We start from the raw sequence: 17,198 nt of genomic DNA on the forward strand, positions 1-17,198 counted from the left end.
ACATTCTGTATTTTCCTTCCACCCTCTTCTCATACAACATTCACACCCCCATACACAACACACACGGGTCCCGAACCTACTAATCGGGTGGTGGCAGCGTGACGTAGGCCTGGAACCTTACATCTGTTCACTGCAGACTAATATTTTCCTGAATAATTTTATTCTTATTCTCGGTCGAGCCCGAACTCAACCAGACACATAAAAATCTACTTGGTCTACGCCCCGCTACATAGTCAATAGCCAATTTCCCAAATGCATTACCTAAAAGCTAACAATTAAAAGATTTGCCGGTAACGTTCTTTTGACATCTTGTTCCAATCTTAAGAGTTTGGAAGACCTGTTGGGAAGAAATTCAAGTTTAAGAATTATATCTTCGTTCTCTCTCACTCTCTCTCTCTCTCTCTCTCTCTCTCTCTCTACATCCTTCTCTCCCTCTCTACGCCCTCTCTCCGTTCTTCCTCTCTCTTCTCTGCCTCCCTGCGCCATTCTCCCTTCCTACCTCCCTCTCACTCCCTACATCCCTTTCCCTCCCTACGCCTTTCTCCTCGCGTCCCGCTTCCTCTCCCTATGTCCCTCTCTCTCTTTCTGTACGTCCCTTTCCTTCTCTTCCTACGTCCATCTCTCTCTGTCTCTTTACGTCCCTCTTTCTCTTTCTCTCTCTGTCTCTCTATCTCTCTCTCTCTCTCGCTCTACGTCCCTCTCAATCTCTCCCTACGTCTCTCTCTCTCTCTCTCTCCATCCTTCTCTCCCTCTCTACGCCCTCTCTCCGTTCTTCCTCTCTCTCTCGCAGATGCCACGAGAGGAAGTCTACCTGGAACGCAGCCGAAGCAGAAATCGGTGTCACAGATCCCGCTAATTGAGGTCTCTGCGCTCGCACATATTGGTCTGCAGAATCCATTTTTGTCGCAGCAGTTCTGGGTCACTGGACAGGTGCCTTCGAGAGGACAAAGTGAAATGTTGATCGATCAGTTGGTTCCTACTAAGAGGTTAGTATGATTTTATCTTCACTATTCAGTTTCATTATTCAGTTCCTCTTATTATTATTATTATTATTTTTATCATTTTCATTATTATAATTATTGTTATCGATATTATTATTATTATTATTATTATTATTATTATTATTATTATTATTGTCATTATATATTTATTTATCATTTTCACTATTACTATTATTATTATTATTATTATTATTATTATTATTATTATCATAATTATTGTTATCATCATTATTATTATTATTATTATTATTATTATCATTTTTATTATTATCACTTTTCTTATTATTATGATTATTATCAATATTATTATTACTATTATTATTGTTATTATTATTATTATTATCATTGTTCTTCTTCTTATTATTATTATCATTATTGTCATTATTATTATTATCATTATCATGATCATTATCATTATTATTATTATCATTATCATTATTACTTTTATTATTATTACTATTACCTTTTATTTATATATTAATGTAATTATCAATACTGTTGTTATTATTGCCGTTGTCATTATTGGAAGTTTTATCATCGTTTTTATTGCAATCAATATGATTATTATGCTGTATTATCTGTATCGTTTCATTTATAATGATCATTGTTATGTTATTGTCATTATTTTTATAAATTTCATCGTTTTCCTAATAATCATCTTTATCAACATTTGCCTTAACAGAAGCAATGATTAGTATAACTATAACATATATTGCAATTACATATTCCAGTATTTATGATAATCTTTATTAGTCTGCTTTTCACTGTTTTCATCCTCGGTAATATCATGATTATCTCATTACATACCCATTACAGTTTTCACTTATCTCTCTATCTTTCGTGTCTTTCTATTATTGCTATCGCTATTATTAATGGTAAAACTATTGCTATTGCTATTGCTGTTTTTGTTATCATTAATTAGTGGTCTGATTATATTATGATTATTCTCATTATTATTTAGTCATTATTGTGATTAGTATTATTTATCATCATCATTTCATTATGAATATCATCATTATCATTAGTTTTCCTATCTTAAAAAAAATGTTGTTTCATTGTTGCCATCCTCTCGATTTCCTTATCATTACATGAATTACAATTATCATCGCAATTTCTCTCATCATCATTATCATAATCATCATCATCACCACCAGCATCAACAGTACCATCATTATTATTACCACCATTATCATAATCATTATCATTACTACTACCATAGTAGTGAGAACAAGGACAAGTAGACCACTACGCCCCCTTCCGGCCATGTGACCAACGTATGTGACCTAATTATGTGACCTAATTATGTGACATGATGCAACATGACCTTGTTCATTGTACATTCCAGGTAGATAATTGACATGTGTTAAACACAACAGCGTCATATACTTAATGCTTATTGCTTTTAATGATTAAAAAATTCATGTCATAACACTTAAATTATTTTTAAAAATGTTTACTTCTACATCCCTTGGATGTTCCTACCCGCCAGCCTACCTGGGTAGCGGTAACCGATGGCGGAGGAGGAGGAGGAGGAGGAGGAGGAGGAGGAGGAGGAGGAGGAGGAGGAGGAGGAGGAGGGGTGTGTTCTTAGGTGCTAACTGTACCAAGTAGCTAACTCTCTGTCATATTTGGCCATATGTAATAATTAAGGAGAAGGAGGAAGAGGAGGAGGAGGACGAAGATGTGTGTATGTCCTTAATCCCGCAGTAATGGGAGCCAGGTTTCCTCAGCAGCACAGCCTGAGGAACAGCCAGCGGATATTCCACTCCCTCGTATACAAGTCACCACACAACCTGCGGCCAGGAGTGCTAACCCCATTCACCAAGCAGCTACCAGAGAAGACCTCCGGGAATGGCAGCGGCAACTGGAGGAGAGGGAGAGTCGTCTGCAACTGCAAGAGCAGGCTCTTTTACAGAGGCAGCTAGATGGTCAGCAACCGCCGGTGTGCAGAAGAGTGGAAGCAGCCCGGGAGGCTAACCAGACATTCCCTGAGCCAGCCGCAAGACTGACCACACCGTCACGCACAAGGTATGGCGAGGAGCCAGCACAAGACCACCTTCGATGCCAACTGCCTTCCAGAGATGCAATCCCGTATCTGGTGTCCCGCGACTCTATACCTCATTTCAAGGGGGAAACCTCTGCTTGTGAGCCCCTGAAAAGAAACCAGGAGGTGGAGAGCTACATTCGGGCTATTGAAAACCTGGTAAGGCCCCCAACCGATGATACATACATCCAGGCTGCAAGAGCAAGTTGTCGGGGCAGAGCGGAGACCATCATCAAATCAGAGGCACGTATACTGCCTCTGATTTTTTCAAAGTGCTCTACGATCACGGTATGAGTGAAAGGCAGGCTCCAATGGACTTCTTCCTTGAGGTGGAGGCGTCGGTCTTCCAAGGCTACCGGGACCACCGAGGAGCTGTTGGAGAGCCTTCAGAGCTGATCAGGCGGGTCTTCCTTGCTGGATTACCGTCCACTTTGCGGGATCTCCTTGTTCTCAAGGATGATTGCTCGCCAATCCAGCTGGCAGAAACCGCCCAGAAGCTCTGGAACTCAAGGTATGGCATCCAGCTCTACACTCGCTACCAGTCTCCAAATGACCTGCAGGAAGAGGAGTACCAGGTTCGATGTCGCACCCCAGACCGTCCACCCCGTGCGTGAGACCGCTATGACCTGTTTCCTCTAGCTGCATCACCTTCACCTGCTCGGCCTCTGTCCTTACCTCCAACATCACGGCGTAACGTATGGTGTGAATACCATCAAAGTTCAACCCACAGCACCTGGAAATGCAGGGCTGCCGCCCGCCAACCATCACCCTCAGCCTACTCTTGTTTCCGGTGTAGTAGAAGCGGTCACCTCTCTCGTGAGTGCCCCTTTCCGAGAGGCCAGGAAGGAAGGGTTCCCAGCTTCACTGGCAACTTCTCAGGAGGGAACCCACACACGCTCTATCGCAGTCCAGACAGAGCAGTTGCAAGCAGCAGCAGTGAGTACTCCAGCAGTCGGCGGACGGCCAGTCGTGGCACTCAGTGTTGATGGGAAGACTCTCTTCTGCTTCATTGACACTGGGTCTCAGGTTACTCTGGTCAAGCCTAGTACCTTAGAAGTGATAGATCCATCAAACAAGTTCCGACATCACACTTCTAGCAAGACTCTCCAAGGTGTCTCAGGAGATCCTTTCCATCCAGCAGCAGAGGTTACGCTCTCGTTTAACATCAGCAAGGATCTCATGTTACTTCACCGCGCGATAGTAGCTGACCTTTCGTTCCACGGTGATGTTCTCCTTGGGACAGACTTCTTGCGACGCCTAGACTTCACCTTACAGTTTGAAGCCGAGTCATCTTATGGACTACTGATTCTAGGAGGCTGTGAGTTGTCGCTCCTGTATACCGATGCTCATTCCCTGCAGATTAGCCTGGTTGACTCAGACCTAGCTGATGTTCGTACTGGACTTCAAAGGCCCATCCGACCATCTACTCCACCAGAAGCTGCAGTACACCTTGCACGACCTACTGAGATCCCGCCACATTCAGGTTGCTTTCTAGAAGGCTACATCTCTCGCCTTGGACAGACAGATGGAGATGTCGTTTTACACCTGCTGTGACTGATGACCTAACCCCACCGCACCTTGTTACGACCGCCACTCGACGACGATGCTCCATATGGGCCCTGAATCACACTTCACGGCCATTAGTATTGAAACAGGGTACATGACTTGGGACTGTCACACCTTTAGGAGAGGTCTACAGTGCTCCCCAGTCCGTCAAGAAGCCTGACCAGCCACGGGCACAATCAACCTTCAGGGACACAGCTGCCAGGAATCATGTACCTCCTGTCAGGACTGGCTTTGAGGAGGAACTCGATTTCACCGAGGATAGGATCCATACAGCCCCTGGGTCTACAGGTATTGCTGCTGCCGGGCAAGACAGGTGTCCTGTCAGTCCAGGAACTCGAGTAGCTCAAGGCCTAGGATGTTCATCTACCTCTGCCATGACAGAGCCGAGGTCTACATTTCAAACTGAAGAGGAGAGCACATTCACAACTGCTTCTGCCATCACAGAGCCGAAGCACTTCACTGAATCCTCCTTGTTATCTGAAGCTGTTGAACCCGAGATGGAATGGGACGACTTCTCCGCCTATTTACCAGACATTCCAGAAGAAGATTGGGATATCGAGGGTGCTTTCTTACCAACCTCTGTAGCTGTTGCCACATGCGAAGCTGTTGTAGAACCAGGTGATGACAATGAAGCTAATAGTATAACTGACCTTAGTCATTTACCGGAGCATCAGTGACAGGAACTTGACCAGCTGTTGGAGCAGTTCCAGGAGCTTTTTGATGGGGGAAAAGAGACTGTTGGCCACATACCCGGGATCCGCCATCAGATTGATACTGAGGACGCCAAACCGGTTCGTGTCCGTCAATGGAGGTTGCCACAGTCTACTAAGGAGACCATCCGGCAGCAGTGTGACTCCATGCTGCAATCAGGTGTCATCGAGGCTTCATGTAGTCCTTGGCTGAGCCCAGTGGTCTTAGTTAAGAAGAAGGATGGCAGTCTTCGTTTCTGCGTTGATTATCGTGGCCTCAACGCTGTCACCAAGAAGGACACTTACCCACTTCCCAGGATCGACGCTCTCATCGACGAATTGGGTCCCACTGACACATTCACCACACTAGATGCCCGTGCAGCCCATTAGGCAGTTGAGGTGGAGCCCTCTGATAGGCCCAAGACTGCCTTCTCCGATGGGTACCGGCTGTTTACCTTCTGCCGTCTTCCCTTCGGTCTCTCAACCGCGCCAACCACCTTCCAACGCACCATGAATGTCCTCCTTTCTCCTGTTTTGGGTAAGCACACTCTATGCTACCTAGACGACATTGTCATCTATAGCCGTGGATACCTCCAGCACCTGCAAGACCTGAAAGAAACACTTCAGCTCCTCTCAGCAGCTGGACTGAAACTAAACATGAAGAAATGCCATTTTGCTGCTACTACGACAGACTTCTTGGGATTCACCATCAGTCCAGAAGGAGTCCTTCCCAACCAGGATAAGGTGGCAGCAATTGCCAAAATTCCAGCACCACGTAATGTCCGTGAGGTACGCCGTTTCTTAGGGTGCACCGGGTTCTTCAGGAAGCACATTCCTGGCTACGCAACCATTTCTTCTCCACTGCACTTGCTCCATAAGAAGAATCAGAAATGGTCTTGGGGAACTGGTCAACAGCAGGCGTTTCAGGAGCTAAGGGACCGTCTTACCACTGCACCAGTTCTTCGTCAGCCAGATTTTAGCCAGGAGTTGGAGGAAGCGTCTGTATGTAACTCAAACACAATTGGTTCTTGCCTTATGCAAAGGTCAGATGACAATGCACCCCATGCCATTGCCTATTTCAGCCGCAAGTTACGAGCTGCTGAATCCAGATATCCTGCCATTGACCTGGAAGCCCTCAGTGTGGTTGAAGGTGTCAGGATCTTCGACTCCTACCTCTATGGACGGCACTTCACAATTTATACTGACCATAGACCATTGGTACATGTCTTTTCTCGGAAAACCAAGTCTCCACGGATGACCCACTATGCTCATGATCTTTCATTCTACAGCTTCAACATCCGTTACAAAGAGGGACCTACCAATTTTGTCCCGGACTTGCTCTCAAGACATATTGCTCTGCTAGAGGTTTCACCTAGCTATCAAGTTTCAGGTCTGGCCATCACTGAACTCTCTCCTGAGGTCCTTGCTAGAAAGCAGATGGAAGATCCTCAACTTGCTAACCTGTGACATTATCTGCTTGACGGTACAGTCCCAAAGAAAAAGTGGCCACTTTCCTTGGATGAATTTGAGATCAAGGAAGGTATCCTATACAGGCTTAGACATCTTCCAGACAAAATCTGTTACCAGCTTGTTGTTCCCACATCCTTAAAGAACTCTGCATTGAAGGCATCCCATTTACCACCTCTTGCTTCTCACCCTGGAGTTCAGCGGACCTATGACAATGCCAGGTCGATGTATTACTGGACCAACATGTTGAAGGACTGTAGGGAGTATGTTAACTGTCCTGTGTGTCAGCAGTCGAGAGGCAACCCCCAGAGAGTGCCAATGGGAGAGACCCCCTTGGCCCAGTTTCCTCTAGAGCGTGTCTCCATGGAACTGATGGACTTTGGACCTACCATCCCAGTTCGCTATGCACTGTCCATCATTGATCAACACTCAAGATGGCTGCAGTTTGTGCCCCTGAGGAAGTCAACAGACGTTAACATCCATCGTGCCTTTGTTGACCATTGGGTTACCTTATTTGGCCCACCAAGAGTTATCCAGACGGATAATGGGGTGCAGTTTACCAGTGGTATCTTCAAGGAGCTTGTCTTGATGATGCATGCCAGTCACCACTACACCATCCTCTATCATCTCCAGGCCAACGGGATGATAGAGCGCACCAATCGTGTCGTCAAATCAGCTCTGACTGCTTTGGTGGAGCATAGACCAAGGATCTGGCACCAGTTCATTCCTGAACTTAGATTGCAGATAAACTCTGCTATCCACAGGACAACCCATGAACAGCCTTTGTATCTCCTGACTGGCCGGCATGCCAATTTTCCAATTGGTCTGACAAATGAAGCAGTGTTTGCTGAAAATCTCAACCTGCAAGAATGACTCCAGGCAGCCAGACAAGCAGCTGTCACCGCTTCTAAACAGTCCAGACAGACCTATGGAAGGTACCTAAATCGAGGCACAAGAGAACAATTCCTGCCAGAGGTGGGCTCGCTCATCTGGTATTACGAGCACAGGCACCGTACTGGTTCACTACCGCCATTAACAAGAAAGTGGCGAGGACCTGCAAGAGTTGTTCCTCAACTTGGACCACTGACCTTTGAAGTGGGAGATGTCCACACAGATGTACGACTGAGAGCGCATCTCAACCACCTAAAGCCTTTCAAGACATCCCAGGAGCTGTGTTATGCATCGGAAGATGAGGACGACGCAGTATCAGAAGCATCAGATGTTCCTGACTTTGATGCAGATGTTCCCATTGACACTTCCCAGGACCCTGATGTTGAGGACGTTGATCCAGATGGACCAGCCGACTTCACTAGTGGACCTGATGCTGATGATGTGACCCAGGAACCGTCCTCCAGTGCTGCCCCTGCTCCAGACGTGTAGCTGTTCAGGGCTGTGGCTTCTTTATCCGGCCCCATCTCGTGGCTGGGCTGCTTTTAGTCACCAGCGTGTGTTTGTTTTGTGTTTTACTTTCATTTTACTGTTTTTACTGTTCAGTTTATTTACTTGTGTTTTGTGTGTTCAGTGATGTGTGTCATGCACAGCCAGCTGAACATGCACCCGTAACTTTTGAGGCAAATAATCGGGCTCAGGCCTTCCTTGTTTCTATTTCCAGGTGTGTCTCCGATGTCCTCTCCGACCCCGTGGTATGGGAGGGTTGTGAGGTTTTCAACCTCCTTCCCCCCCCCTATACCCACTACCTATCCCCCCCCCTTCCTTGCTCCTATCCTTCTATCCCTCTCGTCCCCTTATCCGCACCCTCTTCCTGTCCCCTCGCTTTTTCTCTTCTCTCTCTACTTCCACGGTAGCTTCTATCTCTTTTTCTCATTGTCCTTGCTTGTTCTACCTCTTATCTCTATCACTACTCTATCCTGCCTCCATCCTATCCCTGTCCTACCCCTCGTACCCCTCTTATTCGCACCCTCTTCTTGTTCCTTCGCTTTGTCACTTCCTTCTGCTTCTACGCTAATTTCCCACTTTTCCATTCCTTTTTCCCGTTTACCCTACCTTCTAGCTTTAATCCTATCCTCTCCTACTCCCATCCTATCCCTATCCTACCCAGCATCCTGCCGAAATCCACAGGGCGAGTCGAGCACAGCCGGACCACTTCCCTCTGCCAGCCTCCTTTTTACGCATTTTATATCTGTACCACGCTGGCTCTTATTTTTACATGTATTTTACTTTTATTTACACCCTTTTGTATGTTTTTAAATAAACTTTGAGATCCTTAGTTATCCATACATGGTTTATAAAGATTTTGATGATGTGCGGATAACAAACATACACATCTGCTGCGACTGCATCTTTCTTTTCACGTGTTTATTTATCTCTTGTATTTTAAGCTCCGCTTTATTTTTGTATGGTTTCATTTTACTTATTCATCCTTTTAATCTATCTTTTAAGGCGAGAGAAAGTTACTTGTTTTAAGATTTTCATTAATGAATCGCAGCAAATTCTTTTAAGTCTTGTTTTACCATAATTATAATTCTTTGATGATTTCTTTTAACGTTTAATTGTTTTTGTGACTACTTTTATCTTTTGTATATTTTTCTTTTATTATAAAAATTCTTATTTATTGGTTTATGTTATTTATGTGCTACGCCGACGTCCGCGGGGGGTAATGTAACCCCCACTTTCATGTTGAATAAAGGAAGTGGATACTCTGACTGTGCTTTGACTACCCTTTGGATTTACCTGTCTGGATTTTACACCGTGGATACCGAAACAAGGTTGTACTGCCCCTTTTACTTGAACCATGTGTGCTCCTTCGACTTATACTTTTTACTTTCTCTGAATGTTTTCTTACTTTTATTTTGTCCTTTGACTTTCTACTTTTATTAAATCTCACACCTTTTACTCGTCTTTCACTTGTCCTTTTACTTTTACTTTTTCACTCATTTTACCTTTTACTTGTTTTATCTTAGATGTTAGTTCTTTTTATTGTTTTTAAGCCCTTCTGGCATGCTTTGTTTTTCTTAAGCCTCTCTGGCAATTGTCTCTTACTTATTAGTTTGTTTTACTTTGGTGCCTTCTGCACGGTTCTTTTTGTTCATATTAGATTTTGTTTGTTTTTGTCCTGCTTCTTCGTATTGGTCACGCTCCTGGTAGGCCTGCATATCCGGGGATAATTGGCTTGTGAGGTCGTGTGGGTTCTGAGCTTTCAGTCTGGTCCCCTCACCCCCTTTTTCGAGGAACGAACGGGGCCCCCTCATTTTCCTTGGCCCCTAAGCCTGAAGCTTCCCGCCTCACGGGTGGCCTCTTTTGGGTTCCTCTCTCATATAACCTTACACTAGTCTTCTAGTGTAAGGAAACCTTAACGTTGTCTCTTTTGCAATCTTAAGGGGTGTTTTAACTGGCTGCAAATGGGAGGTGGAACTTGAGAAGTTGTGGTGGAGTCGTAAATTAATGACTACACTACATCGGCAGAGCATGACGACTTTTAGTCGATTATTATCTTGAAAATGCGAAACTTTAATCATTTGCAAGAAGAATAAGAACATGCCTTTTTATTTTTCTAAAGAAGACACCTATAACCGTCAACCCCTGAATCTCTATAATGTATTAAATCCTATCAAATATTGTTTTTGTTGAGTCTGTAAAAGTCAATAAGGTTGCACGTTTATATCTGTGTTTTGTAAGACAAATTTAACCCTTAAATTGCTATCGCGGTTACTAAACAGCGACCAATTTGCGCCGTCCAGCGACTTTAGGTTGCATCACCTAGAAAGATTTTCGGCTGTTTCAAAGCCTGCCTGTTTTAGCTACACGTGAGCTGTTTCGTGATGTGGCTGTCGGTTCGAGATAAAGCGTTAGGGAGGGATTCACACCATAACATATTCGTCGTAGCAGCAAAAAATTAAGCTTACTGCCAGCACCCTCTGCTGCGGATAATTCCATTATCTATATCAACCTATTTTGATATTTTTATTCTAATATGTTTCCTATGCATTTTTTTTTTTATTATGCTGACGACGCAACTAAACATAAAGTCCTCTTTATTTTTTTTATTTTTTTATTCTAAGATTACAATACATATATATACTTTTTTTTCTTTCTTTTTTTAGGGCCGAACAGGGAAAGGATACCTGACATTTCAGAAATTAAACATATAAGCATATGTACAACTGGGTCAAATGATACGTTAAGTGTTCTCCACACCTGGTAACATTATTTTATGTGAGGTTGCAAAAGAGTGATAATGATGCAAGTGTTCTCCACACCTGGCAACATTATGTTATGTGAGGTTGCCAAAGTGATAATGCCTATACCAATTGTAATTGGTATAGGCAATTTATCAACACTTCATTTATATTATGAAAATTAACACAGGAATCTGATCAATATAATTCAGTACGATACAGTGTTTGACTATTATTCCATAAGTTAACATTTATGGAATAATAGTCAAGTCAAGCCTTCAAGGTGTTTGTAGGGCAAAATATTTTGTGTGTAAAACGAACTTGACAGTATGCCTCACAATCTCCTTTCCACAGTAACATCCCCTCCCTGTCCTCCTCAAGCAATAAATGCCATGTCAGTTCCAATTAGCATACCCCTGCAGGTCATATGTCAACCAAAGCATTGTCACTGCCATCTGAGAGCTAACACTGTCAGTCATCCTTGCTTTACTAGTCTCTCTTTCATTTCATGATCATAATGATAACAGCAATAATAATGATGGATCTGATGACGATATTAATAGTAATGGTAGTAATGGTTTTAAGAATAGAAATAGTAGTAATAATAACAATAATAATGATAAAAAATATAACAATAACAAAATAGATAAAGTTAATAATAATGGAATATTGACGACTAATATGATAACACTAAAGAATATAATAATAAATATCGTTTCAATTAATGGTGAATCACATGGAGACACTACGGTGGAATAAAGGAAATATATCACACACAACCCAGTCTGGAATAATACTTCTTCGCATTCCTTCAGCAAATTAAATAAGGCTGGAAAGGCATGTGCAGTTCACGTTGAACAAGTTCCCAGAATTTAAACTCTTCACCCGCCACATAGGATCTAACTAGCTCCATAGACATTACCTATCTTCTCATACATAACTAATGATAGCGAGGTTTTACACACACTCCCCGTGTGCACTCGGTGGAAATTGATTTAGAAATTCGAAACCGAAGTCAGATATACTGATATATATATATATATATATATATATATATATATAAATATATTGTGTGTATATATATATATATATATGGAATAATGCAATGCCGCATTGATATAGTGTAAGGCTTTCTATCGAGGGGAAGCCCGAACTACCATCCACCCAAGCAGAGGATGGCGGCTTGGGGCCGAAAGGAGGAGGGAGGGGGCCCGTTCACTTCCCCTGTGTGGAGACAGTACCATGCCCCAGGCTCATATCCCTTAAGAAAATGGGTCTGGCTATGCTGTTCTTGACCTCATGATTAAAAATAAATTAAAAGTAAAGCACCTCGGGTACATAAACATATAAATGCGACAAAAAATAAATGTCGTTCTGAAGGAACGGATACACAAAAATTACTTAAGCTTAAAAAAAGAGAAAAAAAAAGGAATGGGGTATCTCTGGCTGGTGCTGGCCAATGTAAAACCTTGTAAACCTTCGGTTAACTTAAATGCTCACGTCTAGCAATATCCTAACTGGCATGTAAAAGATTGCTCAAACACAACCTTGTCCTTGCTGCTCCAGCAAGTGCAATATATATACAAACTAATTGCCCCAATAATCATGGAGTTAACTAATGTTAGCAACAATAAATTTCAGATAAGTTAATCTGACTCGCCCTCGGTCGGGAAACGCGGCTGCAAGATGCCGTGGTTCAAGGGCATTTCCGCCTCGACGACTCCGTTCAAGATCTTTCTGAAATAAGAGGGGCGCCAAGACTTACGGCATCACTCTCCATCATATCCAGACGTCACTCAGGGAGAATTTCCTTAAAAACAATAATATTGCATTCCACTGTGAATTTACATATATACACACACTCAAACACATGTAGTAGAAACCTCAGGATAATAAACTTTTTAAAAATGGCTTCTACACATGAATGTACATGGACAGACCCATTTATACAAGTTTATACAAACAATCTTACGCATATACACACGTTTACATGTCCTCACTTTTACACACTCATATACACGCTTTTCCTGGCGTGAACAAGTTTACATGTACTTATTTTCACACACACACATGTATAATGGTATACCTAAATTTACACATATGAACATCAGTGTATCCCGTATTTACAAGAGTGTATTTACATCCAAATAGAGGCGAACACATGAAATAGCACGAATAAAAGCGAAACAAATTAATATAATGTTCTGGTAGGTATTCAGAAAAAAAAAAATCATTTCTCGAAATCTTTTAAATCTCCTGAAGATTTCCTGTAGAGAAGGCTTTGGACATTTTAAGATTAGATTGTAGGATTGAGAGAAAAAATCAAATTACTGAACAATCATCTTTTAAATTATTCTCCCGTACTAGCGGAACAAAATATAAGAAGACGAGGAAGCAAGTAAGATAATTAGGGGAAACAATTTTATTAAATAATTCGAGTAAGAAAATTCCCAATCTCCGACTCCCTCGTTCACTTACGTAAAAGTCCATGTTAACAGGTCGTAAGTCAAGTTACTAGATACCCATATCCTTTGCCTTTCCCTCAGCTGGGAATGTAGATCTATATCATTCATTGGACTCATTTTACAAGCGTTCGAGTTGTTCGTTACTTTCCAGGTTTTCACAGTCCTTCTCTTCTCAGTGAGTTCATCTCTACAGTCGTTGATGAGTCGAGCGTTCGCTTGGCGAAGTTCCTCGACTTCCCTCTGCATCCTTTCCTCGCCGAAGGCCTTGACTTTCTCCTCGAAGATTTCCCTGAAGAACTTGTACAGAAGAACATCCTGCCTGTTCAGCTGCCGAAGCCTGTCCTTCTGCGCCTCCGAGAGCTCGGCCTTGTATTCGGGACTCGCAACATGGGCCCTGATGTAAGCGACGTCCTCGGTGTTCCAGCACATGAGATGCTTCAGAAGGACCACCGACTCGTCGAACCTCTCAGTAACCATCACCAGGTCGAACCTCTCATTCAGCCATTTCGTCTTGCTAAGTACTTCACCTTCTGGTACGTCATCGCGTGGGTCTTTGACTCCAAAATAATCCGCAATCTTATTGAAATGACTTTTATGTCCTCGTGTATATCGAGACGCTTTAAGGAAAGCAGTAAGAGTCATGTTCAGTTTCTGTGAGAAAAAACAATAACAACTTATTATTGCAGTGAGAATCATATACATATAGATAAAGGTGTGAACACCTGACTTGTGCACCTAATTACACACTGACCTTTTCATAGTTTCCGTAATACCAATTGGACTCAAAACGTGATGCTGGTTCCCGGATGGTTGCAACATATTTGGCTGATTCCTTCATCACCTGCAAAATCAAACCAGTGATTTGTAGCAAGTACAGTTGAGTAAAAAATTAATTTGATTACCTTACAGACTGACAAGCGTTAATTGCTTCAGCCTGAGGTGCAGTAGTTTGCAAAGAATATATGTAAGAAATTCTTAGATGAAGTTGCGAATCAGTTATAGGACAGACTTACCTGCTCTGCTCCCTCCTTGTTGAACTGCGTGTGGGACACGACCATGTGGTATCGGCCGTCGGGGGACCCATGATACTCAGGCGGCAAAATCTTTGGAGATATAGGTATCGGTCCGCATCTGACGGGCAGAGCGAAGGTCAGGCCGTGTTTGACACCATACCTGATTGGAATATATTTATGCACGTGGATAAGTGACACAGGATTTTCTTTTCTGATAGATTTATCATTCATTTACAGTCAAATGAATACTCTTTCGATTCCTTTACAGTCATATGAATGCTCTTTCTATTAATTTACAGTCATATAAATACTCTTTCTATTTATGTGATCTTTCTCCTTCACTCTCTCTCTTTTTCTTTACCCTCACATTTCTCCATTCCACTCCCGTCTTTTTCTCCTCACCTATTCTGTGTTTCCTAAATTCACTTTCGTCTCTGTCTTCTACATCCTTTTACCACCTTTACTCACCAAATTCTATATAGCTCTCCATACCCTTTATTCACTAATGTCTGAGTACCTTTCCATACCCTTTACTCACCAATGTCTGTGTACCTTTCCATACCCTTTACTCACGCGGTGAAACTCCTTGAAAGGGTTGTGGAGGCGCACTTCGGGGTCTTGAGGAAGTACACGGAGTTCTGAGGAACGCACGACCTCGCCGGGGTTTCTAGCTTCCTTGCAGGTCCAGGGGATGGCATCGACTGCATTACTGCTAAGTCATCAGCTCTGTATTTAAAGACATAGACAAAAGAAAGAAGAGAATCTGCTGTCATTGGTATTCCCAAACGAATCGCACGTATGAGTTAGCAATCTATTGACGATACATGCTGACCATGCGCACACTGTTTATTTTTCACAGCCAGTCCTTCAACTCTCTCCCTGGCCATATCTTCCCATTCTGTACAACCTCTCCTTATTCAAAAGACAAATATTTCCATTCTTAAACTCTTGATGCCACATGTCCGGTTAAGGCATTTACTGTATAAGATGGGTCATGAATGAAAACAGCTATACTGTAGTAGCGATAAACTGAAAATTCTGACATATCTTCGTCTCGCAAAAGCCTAGACCTTGAAGGAGCTATACCAAACAATCTACTTAACTTCGCGGTCTATAATACTCTCTGTTGCCACGGAAGTACTGGGAATTATAGGGGTAGTTTGAATTAAAAAATCAATATATATATATATATATATACATATAACGGTCTGGTTTCAGTACAATCAGTAGTTCGCCAATTTACAGGTTTATTATGAAATCTCTCTCTGATACGAAACTAACCGTTCTTGCTGCACTGGTCGAAGGTTTGCGAAGCGAACGGTGGGGTAGATCAGAAAACTCACTGTAGCAAGGACGGCTAATACACGACTCGCCCACCTGCGTATTAAAATATGAATAAATAAAACAGTAATGAATAAAATAATTATACTTGACGTGTGAAGAAACAAATTATATACATTGAAATGCTTTACTTAGCATTCAAATGTTCATGAAACAAATAATTATGTACCTCATGATGAATTCGTATACCGGCCGCTCCGTTGGCAGACGTACGAGAAAATTGGTGTGCCGATTGTACTGCGGATAATTATATTGAAGTTATAATGATGCAATTCATATACGAAGTCTTCATGATGCAATTGTGACAGTAATTTTAAAGATGAGAAGACAGATGATACGGCAGGTATACATAGTTAAGCATAGTTATAAAAAAGGAAGAGCATGTTCATGGACTGTCCCTTCTAATAATATGCTGTAATTTACGGTATATGAATTATGCATACACACACGCACGCACGCACACACGCACGCACGCACGCACGCACGCACGCATGCACGCACGCACACACACGCACGCACACTCTTTCACACACACACGCACACACACAAATATATATTTGTGTGTGCATATGTAATTGTATATATGAATACATACTTACATACACGCATAAACACATATATATGTATGTGTATTTATCATCATCATCATTTTGGGGCTAACGCCGGCAGGGGCGCATAGCCGCATCCAGCTTTTGTTTCCACCTGCGAGGGTCCCTCATGGCGAGCCGCCAGACAGGGGCCCGGCCCATCTCTATTTCCTCACGACAGGTTTGATCGATCTGCCACAGCCACGACCTTTTCGGACGTCCCACAGGCCTCCTCCACCCAGGGTTGTCTCGGACAGAGACAACCTGATGGGCAGGATCATCCTGTGGGAGTCGAGCCAAGTGGCCATATAGCCTGAGTTGGCGATCACGGATTGTGCAAGTAACAGATCCTGTACCGGTCTCGCGGTGCAGCCGTTGGTTGGACACATGGTCCCGCCAACTGTACCCCATGATCCTGCACAAGGATCTGTTACAAAAGGCATCAAGACGAGATTCCAGAGCACAAGATAGTGTCCAAGTTTTACTACCATAGAGTAAAACTGGCAGTATCAGGGCCTTGAAAACACGTAACTTGGTCCTTCTGCACAGGTACCGACATCTCCAAATACTCTTGTCGAGAGATTTCAGGACCCCTGCTGCCAGGCCAATCCGTCTACTGACAGCCCAGAGTCGTGAAATGCACTACCGAGGTATATAAAGCTCTTTGTGACTTCGATGTTTTCACCACAAGCACGTATCGACTGGACAGGGTCTCCTAGCAGGCCCCCAAAATCCTGGATCTTGGTCTTGGTCCAGGAGACCTCTAGTCCCAGGGGCTTAGTTTCATTGCTAAATGCATCAAGAGCCGCCACAAGGGTTTCCAGAGATTCAGAGAGTACGGCAACATTATCGGCAAAGTCAAGGTCTGTAGCCTTGATATTGCCCAGAG

General features: G+C 43.0%; 2 protein-coding genes across 2 annotated transcripts; one reads left to right on the forward strand and one right to left on the reverse strand.

Annotated features, from left to right (window-relative positions):
* The first annotated feature begins 4,648 nt into the window (after window positions 1–4,648).
* LOC125039978 lies at window positions 4,649–5,690 on the forward strand. The gene is made up of 3 exons (XM_047634383.1): window positions 4,649–4,688; window positions 4,732–5,192; window positions 5,292–5,690. The coding sequence occupies exons 1-3, from the start codon at window positions 4,649–4,651 to the stop codon at window positions 5,688–5,690; spliced, it is 900 nt and encodes a 299-aa protein (XP_047490339.1).
* A 6,859-nt stretch (window positions 5,691–12,549) lies between these two features.
* On the reverse strand, window positions 12,550–15,974 carry LOC125039979 (galactose-3-O-sulfotransferase 4-like). The gene is made up of 7 exons (XM_047634385.1): window positions 15,892–15,974; window positions 15,663–15,758; window positions 14,955–15,107; window positions 14,382–14,541; window positions 14,120–14,209; window positions 13,382–14,019; window positions 12,550–12,640 (listed from the first exon to the last, which is right to left on the reverse strand). The coding sequence occupies exons 1-7, from the start codon at window positions 15,894–15,896 to the stop codon at window positions 12,550–12,552; spliced, it is 1,233 nt and encodes a 410-aa protein (XP_047490341.1). The 5' UTR covers window positions 15,897–15,974.
* Between the last annotated feature and the right edge of the window lie 1,224 nt (window positions 15,975–17,198).

Source organism: Penaeus chinensis, chromosome 28 (genome assembly GCF_019202785.1).
Source record: "Penaeus chinensis breed Huanghai No. 1 chromosome 28, ASM1920278v2, whole genome shotgun sequence".
Classification (NCBI taxonomy): domain Eukaryota; kingdom Metazoa; phylum Arthropoda; class Malacostraca; order Decapoda; family Penaeidae; genus Penaeus; species Penaeus chinensis.

Excerpts from the sequence above, each read along its gene's own strand:
- LOC125039978 (XM_047634383.1), top strand. The coding sequence starts at position 4,649 with ATGCTCCATATGGGCCCTGAATCACACTTCACGGCCATTA. Across the intron at positions 4,689-4,731 it reads ATCACACTTCACGGCCATTA|GAGAGGTCTACAGTGCTCCC; the intron begins GTATTGAAACAG and ends TCACACCTTTAG. Across the intron at positions 5,193-5,291 it reads GTGCTTTCTTACCAACCTCT|GAACTTGACCAGCTGTTGGA; the intron begins GTAGCTGTTGCC and ends CATCAGTGACAG.
- LOC125039979 (XM_047634385.1), bottom strand. Across the intron at positions 14,020-14,119 it reads ATTACGGAAACTATGAAAAG|AAACTGAACATGACTCTTAC; the intron begins GTCAGTGTGTAA and ends TTTTTCTCACAG. Across the intron at positions 12,641-13,381 it reads CTGTTAACATGGACTTTTAC|AAAGATCTTGAACGGAGTCG; the intron begins GTAAGTGAACGA and ends CTCTTATTTCAG.